Source organism: Rattus norvegicus, chromosome 3, assembly GCF_036323735.1.
Source record: "Rattus norvegicus strain BN/NHsdMcwi chromosome 3, GRCr8, whole genome shotgun sequence".
In the NCBI taxonomy this organism is placed as follows: domain Eukaryota; kingdom Metazoa; phylum Chordata; class Mammalia; order Rodentia; family Muridae; genus Rattus; species Rattus norvegicus.
The window spans coordinates 135,271,776-135,291,614 of record NC_086021.1 but is presented as its reverse complement, the minus strand read 5'-3'; the positions used below and the strand labels follow the sequence as shown (position 1 = coordinate 135,291,614).

At 45.7% G+C, this 19,839-nt stretch overlaps 1 protein-coding gene across 1 annotated transcript; it reads right to left on the bottom strand.

Moving 5' to 3' along the window:
- Positions 1-1,037: 1,037 nt before the first annotated feature.
- On the bottom strand, positions 1,038-17,282 carry Mrps5 (mitochondrial ribosomal protein S5). The gene is made up of 12 exons (NM_001106505.1): positions 17,042-17,282; positions 13,698-13,784; positions 12,557-12,694; positions 9,931-10,056; positions 8,653-8,886; positions 7,628-7,662; positions 6,202-6,292; positions 4,515-4,561; positions 3,689-3,746; positions 3,396-3,458; positions 2,867-3,003; positions 1,038-2,031 (listed from the first exon to the last, which is right to left on the bottom strand). Exons 1-12 carry the CDS (start codon positions 17,097-17,099, stop codon positions 1,807-1,809), a joined length of 1,299 nt encoding a protein of 432 aa, NP_001099975.1. The 5' UTR covers positions 17,100-17,282; the 3' UTR covers positions 1,038-1,806.
- Positions 17,283-19,839: the final 2,557 nt, after the last annotated feature.

Sequence of the window (19,839 nt, the reverse complement as noted above, 5' to 3'; positions counted from 1 at the left end):
GCCTTCTTTACACTTTCAGAAGGTTAGTTCATTACCATCAAGGCAGGAAGCATGGCGCTAGGCAGCAGATACGGAGCTGGAAGCTTTAAATCCTGATCTACAGACAACAGGCACAAGGATAACCTCAAGGCCCATCCCCAGTGACACACCTCCGGTAACAAGGCCCCACCTCCTAATCTTTCCCAAATAGTTCCGTTAACAGAACCAAGCATTCAAATATATGCGCGTATGAGCGCAAGGGGGCCATTCTCATTCAAACCACCACACCCAGTCTCAAAATATGAATAAACAAACAAAGACAAAACAGCCAGAAAGCCGCAATCAAAGCGAGGAGCATCTTTGATGGGTTTATTGCTAGACTGAACACAAGGACTTCTAGTTGGAGGCTGCATCCAGAGAACCTTACAAGCAGGAAAGAGGAGGGGAGGCTGAGCCTTAGACCCACACTCGGCACCTCACAGTCTGTCTGCTAAGGAGCACAGAAAAGGGGAAAGAAGTCTTGCAAGGCGACAGAGATATGCTACCTAGAGAGGGGCAGAAATAAGCAGTGCACCCAACCTCTCAGAAAGTGTGAGAGAAAATATTCAAAGAGAAGTCTCACGGACCTAGAACTAAGCAAAGACTCAGGCAAACAATGAACCTGCCGTGTAAACTAAGATACAAGAAAATGAGGAGATGGGGGTCAGAAACACAGACTTCCGTTAAAAAAAAAAGGATGAGAAGGAAAAGTAAAAACAAAAACAAAACCCTTTAACTTTCTTATTAGATTTAACAGATATTTGTTCAAAACCGTAATAGAAATGGTGACCCCACGAGCGTTGCTCATGTTTATGAATGAACGGCAGCAGAGCATGAGGGAAAGGACAGGAACCCAAGCCTCCAGCACTGTAAGGTACCTGACTACACTGGCTACAAAGCAGGATGGTGCTGCCCAGGGGAGAGAGACCTGGGTCTGTTGTAAACAGACAGAGCAAACTCTAGAACAACTACAAAAGACAAGGAAGTTAACTGATACTGGCAGATATTGACCACTGCAAACAGCCACTTTATATGCTGATGACCTAAAAATGCCAATTAAAGGTAAGTAAGGCAAGTCTGTCAGAGAAGACAAAAAACAAAACAACAAAAATCCCAGAACCCAACTGTATGATAGAGCTGTGTCTAAATGCACAACAAAGAACAATTATAGCTGATAATAAAGCACAAATAGCCCAGTTTTCTAAGTGGGCAAAGGATCTGAATGGGCCGCATCAATACCCAATAAGCAATGAGGACACAACACCATTAGCTTTCAGGGGCTTGTGAGTGAAGGTGACAGGGAGACAACTTCAGACACACCGGAATCACCATCACCCAGAGACCAGTAAACAGAGCCAGGGGTGAGACCACAGCCTGGTACAGAAGTTATAGAACAGAAACGGCACACTGCTGGCGTCTGCCTGGAGGTGAGTGGCTCAGTGGGTCAGGCTACCCCACTTCTCTGTAAAATGTAGTTGAAAGCATTCATTTTTGGATGACTCAGTAGTAAACACTTTACTACTTTAGTTGTAAAGCTTTAGTTGTCACGGCAACAGCTGTTCCAGTTCACTCGTCCTTACTAGTTTAAATAAGGAATCGCTCCTGCTATTTGCATGCAACTTTCCTGTCACACCGCAATATGCCATGCGCTCAGTAAACCAAGTCTATAATTATTTATTTGAAAACAAAGGTTAGACTTTTTTAAAATAAAAAAGACAGCACATCCAGGCGAGGGGTGGAGTCTTCAGGTGCTGTCAGCAGCCGGCACAGGCGGGGCAGGCTGGATGTTCAGGTGGCCGACCTCTTTAAGTTAAACCACACAGAGCGCTTCATTCCCTGCATGGCCTTTACGTCTTGCCAGTCCAGTTTGGTATCAGGGACCTCAGGTTCGGGCTCAGGCTCCTTACTCAAGGCCCCATGAGGGGAGGCAACCACAATAGGCAGAGGCCCACATTCCTCCCGGAATTCCACCACGTGGAGACCCTTCTTATCAGCCAGATGCTGGTGGGTTTCCTGGAAGACAGCAAGCAGAGAAAAGACTAGATTTGTGAAGGCCTCCTGAAACGTATATAAGGATCAGGGCTTTTGTCAACTGGAAGGAAGGCAGCATCAAGAGCCCTTAGCAGCTTGGGAAAGTAAAGTAATTATTTTACTTGATTTGGGAAATGTGTGTGGCCAGACGGGGAGGGTGAGTCCACACAGATTTACCTCAGCCTAATATCAACACACCAAACGAATATGGAAGAAGGCGCACCTGCCAAAGTCTCTGGGCTACCAGCCAGCCTCACAGTTACAAACCACCCCTCTGTGAGGGTGGAAGGACCCTGAACCAGGCCCCTGGAGAGCAACTCAGGGCCCATCTCTGGGAGGACACAGCACCCTCTGCTTCTATGGCTACACCAGAGTGACTGCGCCACTCAAGCAACTTTTAAACAAATGCCTCATGGACTTCCTCAAGTTTAAACTTCAACATTTAGAAGGTCAGTAATCACCTTGTTCTATCATAAAACATGCTTGGTCTATCATATGAAAATGCCAAATGAAAAGAGGAAGCCCGCTCGCTAGTTTAATCCTATCTGTTGGATTTGGCGAAGCACCTAGGGCCCCTCCATTTGGGAGGAGCACATCAGTCTGTGCTGCCCATGCAGGGTTCACACTGACTGAGCTAGGTAGAACTATGACCACTAACAAGCAAGGATGTATTTCCTAACAGATGAGAGCCCTGGGTTGTCTAACTAGGCCCGGGCCTGGCTTAGACTCCCTCTGCCTCACTTGGAGAGGTTCTGAGGAGGCCACAACAGCACAGCCTGGAACATAAACTAGCACTGTGCCTTTCCAGCCGGGTTACCTGGCGGGCGAGGCCATGGAAGAGGCCCCGGGTGAGGTTGAGCATGTTCACGGACCCATTGACCTTCGCATACATGTCCTTGATGCCGATGAGGCGGCAGATGGTGATAATGGCCCTGTGGCAGCGGAGGCCGTAACCTACAAGAAGATCAAAATGAAACACCCAACAACCCTCCTGGAGAAGGTCTCACTCCATCCGCTGTCTCCTATGTGGCTCTGGTCTCCACACTGGAGAACAAATGTGTCTAAACCAACTCTCTAAAAAAAGGCGATGCAGGGTCACAGAGGCGAAGAGCCATTTCTGCACGCTCAGTGCTTCAACAGAGACCCCACAGAAGATAGCGCTCAATGCGGGAGAGAATCTGGAGACAGAGCTTAGTGGTTATATTGGCCAGCTCTGTGCCACCAAGAGCAGAGGGAACCTCAGGTGACAGAATGCCTCCAAAAGATTAAGAAAGGTGACAAAAAGGGGCAGAGGCCTGGGCTGCTGCCATTCTCTGTGTAGTCAACAAACAGCAAGGGCTGCTTACCTCTGGGCTGTTTCTTCATCCGGATATGTGTCCTTTTGAATCTTAGTGAAATATCATGGAATACTGGAGGTAAAAGCAAACACAGGAAGGCTCAGGTGTGAGGCGTCAACGGCCTCTGAGCATCCCAAAGCCACCCATCCTGGCACTGGCCCGGCAGCACACAGGCCAAGGACAGACAACGTGGCCTCCAGGTTAGGTCTATTTTCACATACATATCGGAGAACACAAAAACACCTAGTGACACGGTCTGCAATGGATACACTCCTGCAGACCTCAGAAGTGCCCCCACTCACTTGTGTGTCCTTCATATCGTTCTATATAATGCAAATAATGAATCGCTCGGTTCTTTGCCTAAAAAAGAAAAAAGGAGGGAAGGAAAATATTTTTTATTTTGTTGGCTAACTGGGAATGGTTGTACACACTTTTAATCCTAGCACTCAGGATGCGGATTCAGGCAGATCTCTGGAAATTCAAGGCCAGCCTGGTCTACATACTAAGTTCTAGGATAACCAGGGCTATTTAGAGAGACCTCACCGTCAAAAAAATTTGTTTTTGAGTCAGGGTTTCACTATATATTTTCTTAAACTCAAAATCCTCCTGCCATAACCTCTCAAGTACTGGGATTAAAGAGGTATATCACCACGTTGAGCTTCTTGCTGGAGTTCAAAAACATCTTTTATAAAATATTTTATTACAAGCAATTCTACCTATATGAAAATTTTAGTATTTAAAACAACAAAAGACACAAGCAAGTTTCACAGCTCCACGAGGTGAACTTCCTGAGTGGCTCTTAAGAGCCCACTGGAACACAAGCCTCCACGGAGGCTCATCACAGACAGCAATCACAGGCCTGTGACAGGCACATGAGAAACGGCTTCCTATGGGATAAACCACCATCGACAGCAAGCCCCAGGAGAACATTCTAGAACAAATTATTTTCTTATGGTTCCCAGGTCGTAGGCAAGGCTCATTCTCTTTTACTAAAAGCAAAAGGAAGTGTTTGCAGCTGGATGTGGTAGCACACACTCGTGAACTCCCACTCTGGAGTCAGAGGCAGGAGGGCCTGGAGCTGCTCAGGTGCTAGCAGGACCCTCTCTCAGACAAAGAGAAAGCACTCACCTTTCTGAAAGCGTCTGCCCGGTCAGCGGCTTTCCCGACGGCAAAACCTTTCAAAGAAAAGACACAGACATGGAGATAGACAGCCCTGCACACGACAGGCTCTCCACCTCAGTCCCAGTTGGGCTCCCACTGTTCCCAGGCATTCCATCTTCCCACCACCCACAGAAAAGCTGTTCCCACAACCAGCAAGCACAGAGCCACAGGCCCTTACTGGTCTGTTGTGAACATTTCACTTTTGAATATGTTCATAAAATTTAACATTAGAGGCACTGCATTGCCTTCAATAAATTTCTACTGAAGTGAAGTGAGCTTAGCTTATTAATTTATTTATATATTTTGGTTTTGTGAAATAGGGTTTCTCTGTGTAACCCTAGGCTATCCTGGAACTTACTCTGCTGCTCAGGCTGGCCTTGAACTCAGAGATCAGCCTGCCCCTGCCTCCTTGAGTTCTGGGATTAAAGGCTCCGGGCTATTAATTAATTAATTTTCTGTGTATGTGTGTGAGTGCATGTCTGTGAACTACATGCATGCAGGAGTCCAAGGAGGTCAGAAGAGGCGTCAGATCCCCTAGACCTAGAGTTACAAATGATTGTGAGTGCCATGCAGACACCAGGAGCTAAACACTAGTCTCTGGAAGAGCAGCAAGTGACCTGAACCCCTGAGCTATCCTGCCAGTCCCTGCACTCCAGTTTTAAAACTAGGCAAATGATCCTGCACACCCCGGAAACAGACTACAGTGAGGAGCTCCGGACGGACAACCTGCTCTCACTGGGACTGTCAAGATGAATCACGTTGTAATTTAGCCAGAGATGAGATCAGTGGTCCTTCAACCCGAGAGTATTTTAAGTAAAGTTTTGCGTAGGTTCTTGGAAAGCTCCTGGCATCTGCTGTCACTGCCAACTACTGAGTGTGAAGTTCAGTGACTGTGACTCTGTAGGTTTTACATAAGACATGAAACGCAAGAGACCTGAGACCCGGACAGAGAAATTCCATTTTCTAATTTTCAGATAAATAAAACAAAACATATCGCAGAGAATAATATGAGCAGATTTATTTACAATCTCCAAACAGAGACTCTAACCAAAGCACAGGTGGAAGTGATGCAAGAGTGACAGGTTTGCTATGTAAAAGCTTACAACATCCCTGGGTTTAACACTGTGAAGAGGGAAACTAAAACTAAGTCAAAGCATCTGAAAGGCAGTGAGCTGATGTCTTTAACTTATAAAAAGCTTATGCTGATCAGGTAGGAAAAACTCTATAAATACAGAGTTAGGCCAAATACAGGAACTGGCAAAGCTCAAAAGAAAATGTCATGATCAATAAACAAGCAAAACTGTGCCCACACTTCCTAGTTAAAGATGTGCAAACCAAAACTAAAAGGTATGGCGCTCACAGAATGCTGTCAATCACTGAAACTTGATGTGTCAGACAGGGGTATGATGGGAGGCGACCTGACATCCTTATCAGCACCTGAAAGGGTAGTGACCTTACTGAAGAAGTCTCCCCTACTCCTGCACCAGCAGCAAAAGTAACAAACGAGGTGTGCTGGGTTTTGTTACATAGTGAAAATTTGGGTCCGTAAGCCCAAACCACTAAAAGATGTAATCAGGAGGAAAGATCTGGCCAGCAACATGGGACTCTCTTTTCAGCAAGGCCAGGTCAAGCCCAACCACCACCATCCATTTACCTGCAGCACCGTTTCCATTCCCAACAGCAACCAGGACACGGACTGACTTCTTTCTTCCCTCTTTTGCTGTCATATTGAAAACATTTCTTACCTGAAAGACGAATGTCTCATCAATATTGCCTTAGGAAGATTTGGAAAGAGACCAGTTTGTGCTGCGAGGCAAGCAACAGACTTTCTCCAAACAAAGGCTCCCATACCTGCCCCAAGAGTCATCTCCTCAGGAAGAGAATGGAAGTAAGACTTTCTTTCTATTTCACAGGCTTAGTGGAAGATTCAACTAAGATGTTTAAAGGAACTTGAAACTTTGCAACTCTAAGTGGCCTACTTTCATGAATATGCCACAGGAAAGCAAACACTTTGGATAAAAATAGAATGGCTTATCAGTGAGCAGGAGACAGCCCAGCAACAGATGTCCACCTATCTACATATGGTAAAACACAGCATATAAAAGTAACTGCATAGGACGGGGTGACAGGTAAGGATCAGGCTTAATGGGAAACAGGAAAAATGGTAGTGCTGCTTATGATGAACTACACACACACACACATACATACATACACACGCACGCACGCACGCACGCACGCACGCACGCACGCACGCACGCACGCACGCGGTTTTGTCTGGTTTAAGCTGGCCCGTTTTAAAGGCCAAGAACTATGAAACTGTTCACTTTACCACTCCCAGGGCAGCTACACCCCTGGCTCAGGGTGCTCCTTTACTATGAAGTGGAATTAAAGGGAAGGGAGGTTGCACCTACTCTTGTGGATAATCACATAAAAACTACTGACGTATAATAGAAGTCAGTGTTCAAACTCCATCTTGGATAACAGCAATGTTGCCGAGGGGCAGGGCTGGCAGGACGGTACACGCATGCTCAGCTCAGCACAGCACAGCTCGTGCGACTGCTTCCCAGGCCTCTGAACAGCAAGTGTGCAGCACTAGACAACAATGCGCTCTGCAAGCTCACTTGAGCAGGGTTCAGTTGCAAGGGCTGGAAAGGGCCCACAGCTTATTTCCCAGCGAAGCTAGACAATCAGCCAGCTTCACAACGGCTTTGTACCAGTGATGTGCTCACCTCCTCTATCCCTCAGTCTGAGTGTTGCCTACACCTAGTTTCTAACTCAGTGATCAACTGCTAACCCTTCCTGAGTTTAGGATGGAGACATGTACACATAAGCTCCAAATCTGTTCTTAAACAACCACGACGTCAGTCACCCTGTCATGAGATCTCACTATGGACCCCTGAAGGGAAACAGGACAGCCTGTGCTAACTAACGTAGCATGGAGTTTCGCTATCTTCTTACCCAGATTAGCTCTGCATCTGAGACACTGCCATCATCAAAGGCTTTTCTTCCCAGTCTTCTTGCACTAGCCTCACCCACTTCCTACATCCCAGCCTCTCCTGTGGGCTTGGCAGGGTGCTTACCTCAAGAATCCTGGTATCAAAGTCTTCATAGGTTTCTACAAAAAGAGAAAGCATATAGATAAATGAGTCCGTAGTATTAACACATTTCAACATGGCACCATCACAGATATTTTTCTTTGATGGGGTATTAATGAAGATTGAACCAGGGCCTTGTACTTGTTAGGCAAGCCTTCTACCAAGGAGCTGCAGCCCATCACAGATTCTAATGTTAGTAAGTCTCGGGTCCTCTGTTACCCGTCTCAGGCTACATCCTGCACCACCACCCCCAGCCCCCATCCTCAATAGATGGTTCTACCTCTGGATTCATGACTGGGTCACCCTCTGCCCACTCCTTAGTGTTCCTCATCACTCTGAGTCTGCGCCAGCTCCAGAGCTTTGACCCCCATCTGCACCCCCATCTGCCACTGGGTCAAGACACCGAAGCCTGTCATTTTCCAGACTCCCTAAGCGTCTCCCCACACTCCCTTCCCTGGATACTGCAGTGCAGCTCTCTGGCCACACCCTGACTATTGGGCATGGCAGGACAGAAGTCAAGGCACTACACACTTAGCCACTCAAAACTCATGTCTCTAGCTCTGCTGACACCCTGCCTGTGGCCTCCCAGCTCACTCTCCATATTCCATTTTCTCACTTTTTAAAACATTTTTATCCTTTGAAAATTTACACGTGTGTAACGTCTGGGATAAGAATCACGCTCACTCCCCTCATGCTCGCCTGAAACCCTTCTTCCCAGCATCTCTCTCTCTCTTCTACTTTCATGGCTTTTGTTTTCCTTAAAAAGAAAATAATAAACCATTGAGTTTAGTTAAGGCAAACTGCACGAGTGTAACTTCTTGTTACAGAAAATTTCTATCCACACTTCTTGGCAGTGTTTTCTATCATATAGTTTGGACAATAAAGTAGTTTTATTCAAAGATGCTCAAACCCTTTTCAGGAAAAAGAAAACCTTAAACAGGAAAGTAAATAAAATTATTTCAAAAGCTACCCTAGTACTGTCACTGGCAAAGAAGACGGGAGCTCAGTACCTCCATTGGGTCCCGGGTCTGGGGGGCCAATACTGACACCTCCCCACGTGTTCCCACTCCAGCCGCGCTCCCGTTTAACTTTTATCTTCCTCTTCCGGTCCCACTCTTCCCTCTGCTCAGCCATGTCGGCCTCCACCTTCTGCTGCTCTTCTTTGCTTCGCTGGCCAATGTTCTGAACAACTCCACTTTTTATAAGAGGAACATTCAAACCAGGCCACAGGAAACCAGAACGCCCTGAAGATTCAAAACACTCACAAATAAGAAATTGAAGATTCATTTTTCTAGTATTAAAATGCCAAGCAAGATATGAACAGATAACCCAGGCTGGTGGAGCTTAAGTAACATGACTGCTCAGCATGTCACTCTGTGCTATCAAACTTGTCAATGTATGCATAAATCCCTGTATCCATGCAATCCCTGTATCCATGCTACCTAAGGAAAGACTCATTGTCAGGACAAGGCATACTTGGGCCTGGACAAGCATATCGACTGAACTGTTACTGTGAAAGCCAAAATAGCGCTTTCTAAGTGTCCAGGCGAGGCACAGCTGGTATGTAGGAAATACTGTGTGGAATCCACAGAACAAAGTCACTGTCGAAGGTTGGGCGTCGACTGATTTCCAAGACCTACTATTGGCCAAAACAAGCAGATTTTAAGACGGTATATCCTATTTCCTTTTCTACTATGATAAAATACTCTGATGAAAGCAACTCACAGGAAGATTTACGTTAACTCAGAGTCAAGTTCCCGTCCATCACTGCAGGACGTCAAAGATGCATCGAGCCACAGCCACAGTCAAGAGCAGACACAGCGCACTTTCTCCTTTTTCATACAGTCCAGGAACCAAACCCAAAGAATAGTGCCTCCTACTTTTAGGCTGTCTACCCACATCAACTGACAGGCAAGACAGCACCCCACAAACATGCCCACAGGCCAACTAGACCTAGACAACCAGAGACTCTTCCCAGGTAACTCTGGAGTATGTCAAAACTCACCTCTGCACAGCATACAGCATAATTAAGTTATCTTTAGAAAGGCATTTAGGGGCGCTGAAAAGGGGTCCAACTTTCTCTGCAATTCTTGCTTTTTTTTTTTTTTAACTGGCAAGATATACATGTCCTTTTCTAATTCTAAAAAACAAAGGTCAGCTTATTAGCTAGGTGTTCTGGCACAGACCTGTAATCCTACTTTCAGGGAGACTAAGGCAGGAGGATCATGAGTTCAAGGTCAGCCTGGGATATAAAAAACATGGGATTAGATGTTCTAAATGTGAGTTACCTTCACCAATAATCTGGCCTTTGTTCAAATCCTTCTTCTTCTTCTTCTTTGTCCTTTTGCCTCTGCCTTTCCTTGCTCCAGCTCCAGTCTCTGCTAGTGCACCTTTCCAGAGTTCTTCTGCAGTCACTGCAACGAAACAGGTCTGCTGACTTAAATTCTGCATTCTAAAAGCAATTCTACAGTCTCTGTTGAATGAACAAGCCAGAAGTTCTTCATGTATACCCTTGCAGTGACATTAGAAAAGCAGCAAAGTCACTCTTTGTGTACCACACAGTTACATTTGGAGAGCCCAAGAAGAGACAATGCTTTTACTCCTCACAAAAGACAGCCGACACTTGAGCCCAGGTCTTTACCAGCCTCTGTTTGGTCAGCTATGACTTAGGGTGTTTCCCTGTTCTCTTCCTCCACATTAATTACTCCGCTGGAGTAATCAGTAAGTATCTTTCTCTGCGGCTGGATTAGGAACTTAGGAGAAGATCACCTTTGTGTAGCTCACAGATCTAGTTCATAGTCCATCACTGAAGGAGGTCGGGCAAGAATGTAAGTGTCACCTTGAAGCACATGCCATGGAGGAACACTGCTTGCTGGCCTGATGGCAGCCTTGGGCTTACTCTGATTTCTTACACAGCCCAGGACCACCTACCCAGCCCTGGTGCTTCCCAGTGTGTGAGGCCCTGCTACACCAATTAACAAATACAATAGCCCCACAGACTGTCCACAGCCAATCTGACTTGAGGTTTTCCTGAGATGGTACTAGGCTGTTTCAAACTGAGAAGACTGACTAGGACACTTTCCTACACAGAGGAACTAATGCCTCTACAGACAGTTTGTTCTGCCCTTCTACCAATATCTTAACATCTGTTTCTTTCAAACCAGATATGAAAACACAGATATCCCAGCGTTTCATGTGTGTTTCTTCTTGACTCCACATTGTCTTTAATACACCTACACTATAGTACTGCTGATATATTTCCACTGGTCAGTTTCAAAAGTCCCAACATCTATTTCAATCCTGAATCTCACATCAATACTTGTATATGCCTAGATTTTTTTATGTTGATCCTTATTGTATTTTATTGGTATTTAAAGCTCATCTTTCTGACTCACCAACTATTTTTTTAACTATTTTATTCCTTTACCAGCTTATTTAATAAAAAAGTTGAAGCCAGGGATGGTAGGATGGCTTAGTAGGTAAAGCGCTTGCTTTGCAAGCACAAAGACACAAATCTGATCCCAGAACCATGTAAAAACAGCCAGGCATGGTAGGTAGCACATGCAGCAATCCCAGCACTGGAGATGGAGCAGACAAGGTGGAGCCTGGGGCTTGCTGGCCAGCCTAGCCTAAATGGCAAGTTCCAGACCAGCAACACCATTGCAAATAGGAATGGTGTCCACAAATAGTGTTACGTAAAATTACCTTTCCCTGATCAGTCTGTCTGCTCTGCTAAGAAACAACTGAAAGGAGCCAATGGTTGGCTTGGCTTTTTTCATTTTGAGATCCAAAATCTGACCATTAATTTGTTACTCTTAAATTAGACTTATTTTTGACTGAACAGGTAAGTAGAAGCCCTCAGCGAAAATAGCCCATATCTCTTGACAGTCTGTTTGGGGCATTTTTCTTTGGCTTCCTCCATTCTCTTAGTCAAAAGTTTAGCGTGTCCTACAGCCTCCTCATTTTTCTCATTTTGCACTGATTTTCCAGAGCAAAGGCTGGCGTCTGTGTTGCAGGACACATGGAGTGACAAGATGCTGAACCCTGGGTGCCCTGGTCCTGGGCTTCTTCCCTTCTTTTTTTAACGCTTCCTGACAACATATTGGGGGCTTCTTTAAAGACTGAAAAGCTTTCATTTCATGTGAGCTCTTCTGAGCACCAACTCATGAGGTGCAGGAGTCTGTCAGTCAGGGGATATCCTTCTCTACATTTTAAAACGATGACCGAGATGAAACCACCCAGCCTGGCACCCACAGTATGTCTTTGAACACACATTTATTATATCGCTCCAGTTCTCCTTGGTCTGTAACAAGGATGCCCTTGACTGGTGAGTTGTGCTGAGTGTCAAGTCCTCGATTCACGGGAAAATACTGCTTGTCATTTCCAACACTAATTCAGACCACAAAACCCTTCCACCTTTCACCCAGAGCATCAGCAGCTACTTCTGTGGCCATCTGCTCTCAGAGAAAGTACAAAGCGTGGTGTTCATCATCCACTTCGGTGAGCTTCTGAGAGATGATGGCTGGAAAGGAGACAGACAGCTCCGCCTTGACACAGTCACCACCTAGGAGGTGCCACAAAAAAGAGCACCTATATATATTTTTTTCTTCTAGATCATCAGAGTCTTGGGCCATGATCCAATATCACTTAGACCTCAGGTGCCCCAAATGAAGGGCCTTACATTTCCTAGACAAATGTTTACTGCTGAGCTACACTCCCCAGCATTCAGAGCAAATTTGTTACCAATTGTACAGTTGATGGCATGTAGATAATTCTTGGGGTATATCAAGGAATGCTTTTAGTTTAATAGGATATTATAAACTAGTCATTAAAATTTCTATTTAAGAAGAAAAATAAAGGCACAAACACCTGTTTTCTGGTTCCAAGAAAAGAAAAGTTTACCACCCTACTTACATTTGGTGAAGAAGCTGTAGGGTCTGTACTGCTGGCCCGTCCAGTTGCTGGGAGAGGAAATGCAGCACTGTGTCTGCAGTGCATGGCTCAAGCTGGTCAGACAGTGGTTGTGTCTTGTTTCCCTTGGTGACAAAGAGCCTACAGGCAGACAGAATGAAGCTATGTGTTAGATGCCCCGTGGCTGTAGAGAAGCACTGCTAGCACCATTTCACACGAATCATACTAATATACTAATCATACTAATAAAAACAAGTCACTAAGAGCTGATGAGATGCTTGGGCAGTTAAAGGCACCGGCTAACAAGCCGGACAACCTGAATTTGACCTCACGAACACATGAGGTAAGAGTGCCAACTCCTACGAACTGTCCTCTGGCTTCTTCATACGTGGTAGAATGTGTATATACACACACACACACAGTTTTTTAAAAAATGATTAAATCACCACTATCTTGCCTTTTTAAGAATTGTGTTTTTGGGGTTTGGAGGGATGGCTCAGCAGTTAAGAGCATGCGCTGCTCTTGAAAAGAATCCAGGTTGGGTTCCCAGCACCCCATTCAGATGTCTCACAACCACTTACAAGTCTTCCTCCAGGGAACCTATGCTTCTGCTCCCCTTAGGCACCTTCACACATGGTACAGACCTACCCCTACCTCCAGTCACGACACATAAACACTGAGAAATCTATTTAAAAAAAAAATCAAAATCTGAGACAGCTTCAAAGCAAAACAACCTAAATATCTATGCTGGTTACAGAAGCTGTATCTCCTCCTCACAATGGATGCGGCACCTCTCTGCAGTAGCCATAAGCTCAAAGCCTACTATGGGAAAACAGAGCCCTCTGCTGTGTGCAACAGGGGATGTGTGCTGATCTGCAAATGTCCACGTGGAGCAAAATCCCAGGGTATGCAGGATATCCTGTTTCACGCTTAGAAACAAAGCAGGTGTGTCTGCCAGTGTAGCTTACATACCCCAGCAGCACATACAAGAGAGTGTAACTACAGTTGCCTCTAGGGAGGAAAGCTGATACATGTATAACTGTCTTCCAGGACCCCTAAATGGCCACCCTCTCTTAGAACCTTGGAACAAAACTACTGCATAGTAAATAAACATTAATAGAACAGAGAAGCAGTAGAACCTTACCATGGCTGAAAGCTGTCTTCGCTGCCAAAAAGGAAGTGGCTGCTACTGGAAAGGTGTTTAAAGAGAGCTGCCTAGACAGGAAATGACCTGTAAATTGGGAGAAAAAAGTGTTTAAAGATACTTTTCTACACAAGGTGGAACATTGTAACAGGTAATTCCCATAAGATATTAGCACCCGGGGCTGGGGATTTAGCTCAGTGGTAGAGCGCTTACCTAGGAAGCGCAAGGCCCTGGGTTCGGTCCCCAGCTCCAAAAAAAAAGAACCAAAAAAAAAAAAAAAAAGATATTAGCACCCACAGAACAGAAGGATTAAGGCAACCAGTAAGCCATCTCTCGGCTCCAAGGACACTTACAAGTAGCTGACACATCACCTAATCTCCACCTTTTCACCCTCAAACCCATGCAGCTTCCAAGCCTTGTGGAAGTCTCTTGGATGTCACCTGCACCCCGTGCCGTCCTTGCTGGTCCTTCTGAGCTACATAACTCGTGCAAATAACCCCAACAACACTAAGGCAAACTTCGGAAGAATCCTCATGCTGTCCTCTGGAGGTTCCCTATCTTAGGTGAGTAGAAGGTGTGTGTTGACGGGGGCAGGGGTCTCTTTCAACAGCTCAGGTGAAGCCTCCAAGATCCCCACTCCTGCTCCCTCTGGTGCCCGCCAGCCCTCACTTAGTGTGGTGTTCTAGAATAGACTCTGACAGCAGTGCTCAGAAAACTCATATATGAAGACAGCGGGGCAGTAAAATCCATCTGAAATGAAGTGTAGCTCTGCCTCAAATCATATATAAAAACTAATACCCAAATCAGCCAGAGGCCAAAAGTAACAGCAAAAATATAGATCTCTCTTTTTTTTTTTTTTTTTTTTTTTTGGTTCTTTTTTTCGGAGCTGGGGACCGAACCCAGGGCCTTGCGCTTCCTAGGCAAGCGCTCTACCACTGAGCTAAATCCCCAGCCCCAAAATATAGATCTCTTAAAAGAAAACAGGGGTAAATGATCACAACCTTGGACTTGGCAAAGGTTTCTTAGATATAACACTGAAAGCACCCAAAGGGGAGGGGGAAAAGAGATGAATGAGACAATCAAAATTTCAAACCGTGTTCAATGCTGGAAACGGATCGGCGGTACAGCACTTACCTGGCACAGCACTTACCTGGCGTGCACTAGGCCCTAGAAGCTCAAAAACAAAAACTTGTGTTTCAAAGACACTATTAATGTCAGGCATAATAGTACATCCCAGCATTTGAGAAGCTGAGGCAGGAGAATCACTGTGAGTTTGTGGCTAGACTAATTCATAGTGAGAACCTTGGTAGGGGAGGGAGGTCTTAAAAGTCAACATGCAAAATGGGGTAAAAAATGTTTATTCATGGTGCACATGCCTTTTATCCTGGTCTGGAAGCAGAGACAGGGTAATCTCTGTGAATCCGAAACCAACCTTGTCTACATAGTGAGTTTCAAGACAGCCAGGACTACACAGTGGGAGTCTGTCTCCAAAAATACTTTTTTTCTTGCAAATTATATATCTGACAAGAGACCTATTTCTAGAATAGAATCTAGAATGCAAAGAATCCAATTCAATAATAAAAAGTCAACCCAACTGAAGATGAACATGAAGTTAGGCCGGTTGGTACTGGTTCACAGACTCAACTATTAGAGAAACTAAGACAGAAGGATGGAAAGTTCAAACACAGCATGGACTGGAGAGTGATTTCAACAGCCTGGGCAAGCTGTTGAGACATGTCTCAAACAACCAAAACTTTACTTCTTGTTTCTGTGATAAAATATCCTGGCATAAGCCACTTAGGGGAGAAAGTGTTTATTTGGGCTCAGGTCTCACAGAGATAAAGGCATCATGGAGAAGTCAGGGCAGCAAGCAAGGATGTCAGGAGTGCAGAGAACCACGCCCACACCCAGGAGGCAGGTGACCAGAAAAGGAGGGCAGCCTATAAAGCCTCATAGCCCACCTCCGACACTCACTACCACCACCACAGCTTCACTGGAACTATCACTTCAACCAGCAATTCCACTCAGGAAATACACACACAAGGACAGATATGGGCACAGACAGAAGCACAGCATACAAATGCTTTAACATCAGTCCTATCCACCAAATGTTCATCCGCCGATGAATGGATTCACAAAATGTGCTGTATGCACCTAAGAGTATTATTGGCTCACAAGCAACATGGGACTGGTATGTCACAGCATGGACAAATCCTGACAACACTGCGCTATTGGCAGATGCCAATCACAGAGACCAGATGCCCAGAACAGGCAAGCTATGGACAGATGGGAAATAGATCAGTAGTTGCCTAGTGTTGAGGGCTAGTAAGAGATAGGGTTGGGGCAACAGTTAAAAGGTAGTTTTTTTCTTTTGGAGTAATGAAAATGTTCTCAAACTGACTGTGATGACAGATGCACCATCTACAAAACACTGAAACAAAACACTGAAATGTACACTTCAGATGATCACAGGAGAGGGGCTCAAGAGAGACGGGGATGGAACTTGAAGCAAGGCATTGTGAGTGTAAAATTTTAAATATGAACCTGTGAGCAAGTTTCTCATCTCTGTGTGCTGTAATTCCCTCATCATTAAGACAATAATGAGGAGGAGTCTTATAGTAAACATCTGTAACTCCAGTGTTTAGGAGCTGAGACAGGAGGCTTAAAAACTTGAGACCATAGTGAGACCTTGTCTCAAAAACGAAAAGGCAGGTGGGGGTGGAGTGGTATGAGAATACAACAGAATCATCAAGGCACCGTGAAGAAAGTATGGAGGGATAAAATCATAAATAGTTTAAGATTGTTTCAGGCACACGGGTAAGCGCTTGTGAATGTTACAACTCACTATCAACAGAGGCCTTAATGAGATGGTTTCAACGCAGGCAAAACAAACAAATGCTCAAGTCACTCTGTCAAGCGATCTCAGGTCAAATATTGCAACAAAATAAACTGTCAGGAGTTGGACCTTTGAGCACACTGTCCAGCGCTAAAGTCTGTTATGTTAGTCTTTTAGTTTTGAGCTTCGCTGGAGGCACTCTGACTCGAAACAGGGATTGACATCACCCTATGAACCACAGGCGATGCTTGCTACATTCGCTCCTCCTCACAGACTGGACCCGAGCGGTTTCCCCGGCTGAAAGCACACTGCCCAGTCTACTTATAATCTCAAGCCCAGCGACCAGAGAGGGAGAAAAGGCGCGCAAGGTCACACAGCTGGCCCGACCCGAATGGGAGAACGGGATCAGAGGCCCGACGACTTCTCGCGTTCCTAGAGCCTGGACCTCACAGACCCGAGAAAATGACCCCTGCCTGCGCACGCTTTCAGTCCGGGTCCCAAGGCTCACCTGCCGGCGCGCTACACAGTGCGGGGAGACAGCCCGCAGCGCGTACGGCCGCCGCCATGTTGGAGCCGGAGCAGCGACTCTGCCTGTCTCTGGAACCGCCTTCCTCACCGCCTGCAGCGACGGGCTACAACCGCGCCTCGTCAGATGTCCATCATCAGCTCAGAGAGGTGAGCTGAGACTCGAGGATCACCATTCAGGGCACACGGAGGTCGAAAAAACTGTCCATGTGGACCACAGAGGGAACTGAGTCAGGCTCAGCCTTGAACAGCTTCTCAGGGGTCCTCGCGCTAGGACCCTAGGCAGGGGCGGGGCGAGGGCGGGGCTAGTTCTGGGTTCTTTTTCTTTGGTAGTGGCCAAATCCACCAGATCCAACCAGCCAATACCTGGCATGACCTGGGAACAGCGGGAAGGATCCCGGATATGAATGAAACAAAGTTTGGGAAGTTAGTATCTAACTCCAGTGAAGGCCTAGAGTATATTAAACATGTTGCCTTTGACTTCAGAAGCATTTGTGATTCATGGTAAAGGTTGCTAACACACAGGCATGTTCCAGCCCTAGGCCACGGTTTTTACCTCACTTGCTCATGGCTTTACACTATCCCTGCTTACTCAGATGAGTCATACTTGATGGCCCTGGACTCACCCTCTGAAACGGTAAACCCCCATTAAACTATTTCTACGTTTTCCTGGTCATCGTATTTTGTCACGGCACTAGAAAGTGGCACGGAGGTTTTCTTTATTAGCTTCTTCGGATTATCATTTAAACTTTGCTGAGGGCAATAGTTGGGCAAGCTGCATTTGCTACCTAATATCTTAGTCATGATTTGAAACACCTGCAGATTCTGAGGGAGTTCAAAATTGCTTGTGAGGGTGCCTTGGTTACTTCGAAAGTCTTTCAGCACAGGCCGGAAAGCCTTTAGTTGATTCAGTGAGGATATCCATGAAATAGGCAGTTGAAGACTTGGCAAGATTTGGTGAACTACATCCTCCAAATCTGTCTTAGGGTAGTGACCATGTCTGAAGTACATGCCATGCAGCTCCTGGAACCTGGGTTCCAGGTTTCTGAGAGCACACAAAGCCTTGTCTCATCCGTTTCAGCACCACATATCTGGAGTGCAACCTTGTGCAGGATTTTACCCATCATAAACTCAGGAGCAGACTGGAAGAATCCTTTTCCTGAGAAGAGGTGATTGTATGTTTCTTCTGACCTTGTCCAACCAAAGTATCAGAGAGCTCTGTTACAAGCTTCCATTGAATACTTGGAGAACAGGGTCAAGGATTCTGCATGCAGCCATCCTTCAAGATTACAGAGGGACCCTTTCACAATTGCTTTTTCCACTGCCTTAGGTGCAGACCGAGGCTCACGAGGGATCCATGAGACTGACAGAAGGGAAAGGGGTTAACAAAAATTAGACATCATAGCTGAGACCTTGGTAGTCTAGTGACATAGTTTATTCCCTCCTTCAACAAGTGAGCCATCCTTTTAGTGTCCCCTGTAGCAGACGTAACAACACTGGAGAGTTTCTGGATGGCACGTATGAGAGACAAAATCTGTGGTCAGTATTTGATAGAATTGCTCTTGGAGTTTAGCAAACCTCTTTCCTTCTGGATAGTAGCAGGAACATGTAACACCAGGAAAGTATGTATTTACTCAGTAGAACAATTTACTTCCTTGCCAATTCTAGGTTCTATTTAAGAAAAACTGATATCGGAGGAGTTTACCTGATAGCCAAAGAGATCAAGTTTTTAGGAAGGGCTATACAGATAGTAATGGGAGATCAAAGAGTCATTGTCAATCCCTGGAGATACTGGGGTCAGTTGTCCAGACAGGTATGCTATGTACCACCCAATGGTCAAATGAGAATTGTTATCAACCCTACTGTTTGGTAATGTATAGTTGAAAGCTATACATATGGCCCCAATGCTAGGGCTTTCTTAAGCCTAACAAAAGATTGTTCCTTAGTCCCTCATTACAAATGGTATGGGCTTGGGACCCTCACTTAGTTTCTCACAGACGGGCCTGGACATTTGTTTAAATACTGTAACAACCCATGCCAGTATCCAGTTAGTCCCAGAAAATCCCAAATCTATCTTTTAGTTGGGGGGGGGGGGGAATGCAGATATCCTAGGGCCAAATGAAGGTTGAACTCTTTTGGTCTCACAATTTGAGTTTTTCTCCTAGAAATTTTGTGTTCTTTTTGAGCTACAAAGAGGCCAGGCAGGGTGATGCACACCTTAAAGTTCAGTACTTTTTGGAGGCAGAGACAGGTGGATCTCTGAGTTTGAAGCCAGCCTGGTTTACATAGTTAGTTCAGGACACACACATGTGTGTGTGCATACAGACTGAGCTACAAAGTTTAAAGTCCGTATAGCCTGGTTTGGGGCTGGTATCCTCTGAGGCAGTAAAAAGGAGGTCATCCTCATACAGGATTATGGCTACAGAGTTGAGTGTAAATTCCCCCAAATGCAACCCAATCTGGGACTAAAGGCGTAAGTCACGGCTGCCCGCCAAGAATTCTTGATGGAAGACTGTAACAGGTATGTTTCTCGGCTCATGCATCTGGGATAGTCCACTGAAAGGAGATTAAGAAGTGAGACCTGGCTTTCAGAAAAGATAGGCACACTGGCAAATTGGAAACTAACTAGAACGGACTTGTGCTGTTTAGGGTCCTCCTCCCTAGCTGTACTGCTCAGGTCTGCCTTCCCTGGACAGCTGAGTTCCAGGTTTCTGAGCGCTCTCAAAGCCTGGTCCCATCCGTTTCAGCACCACGTATCTGGAGTGCAACCTTGTGCAGGAT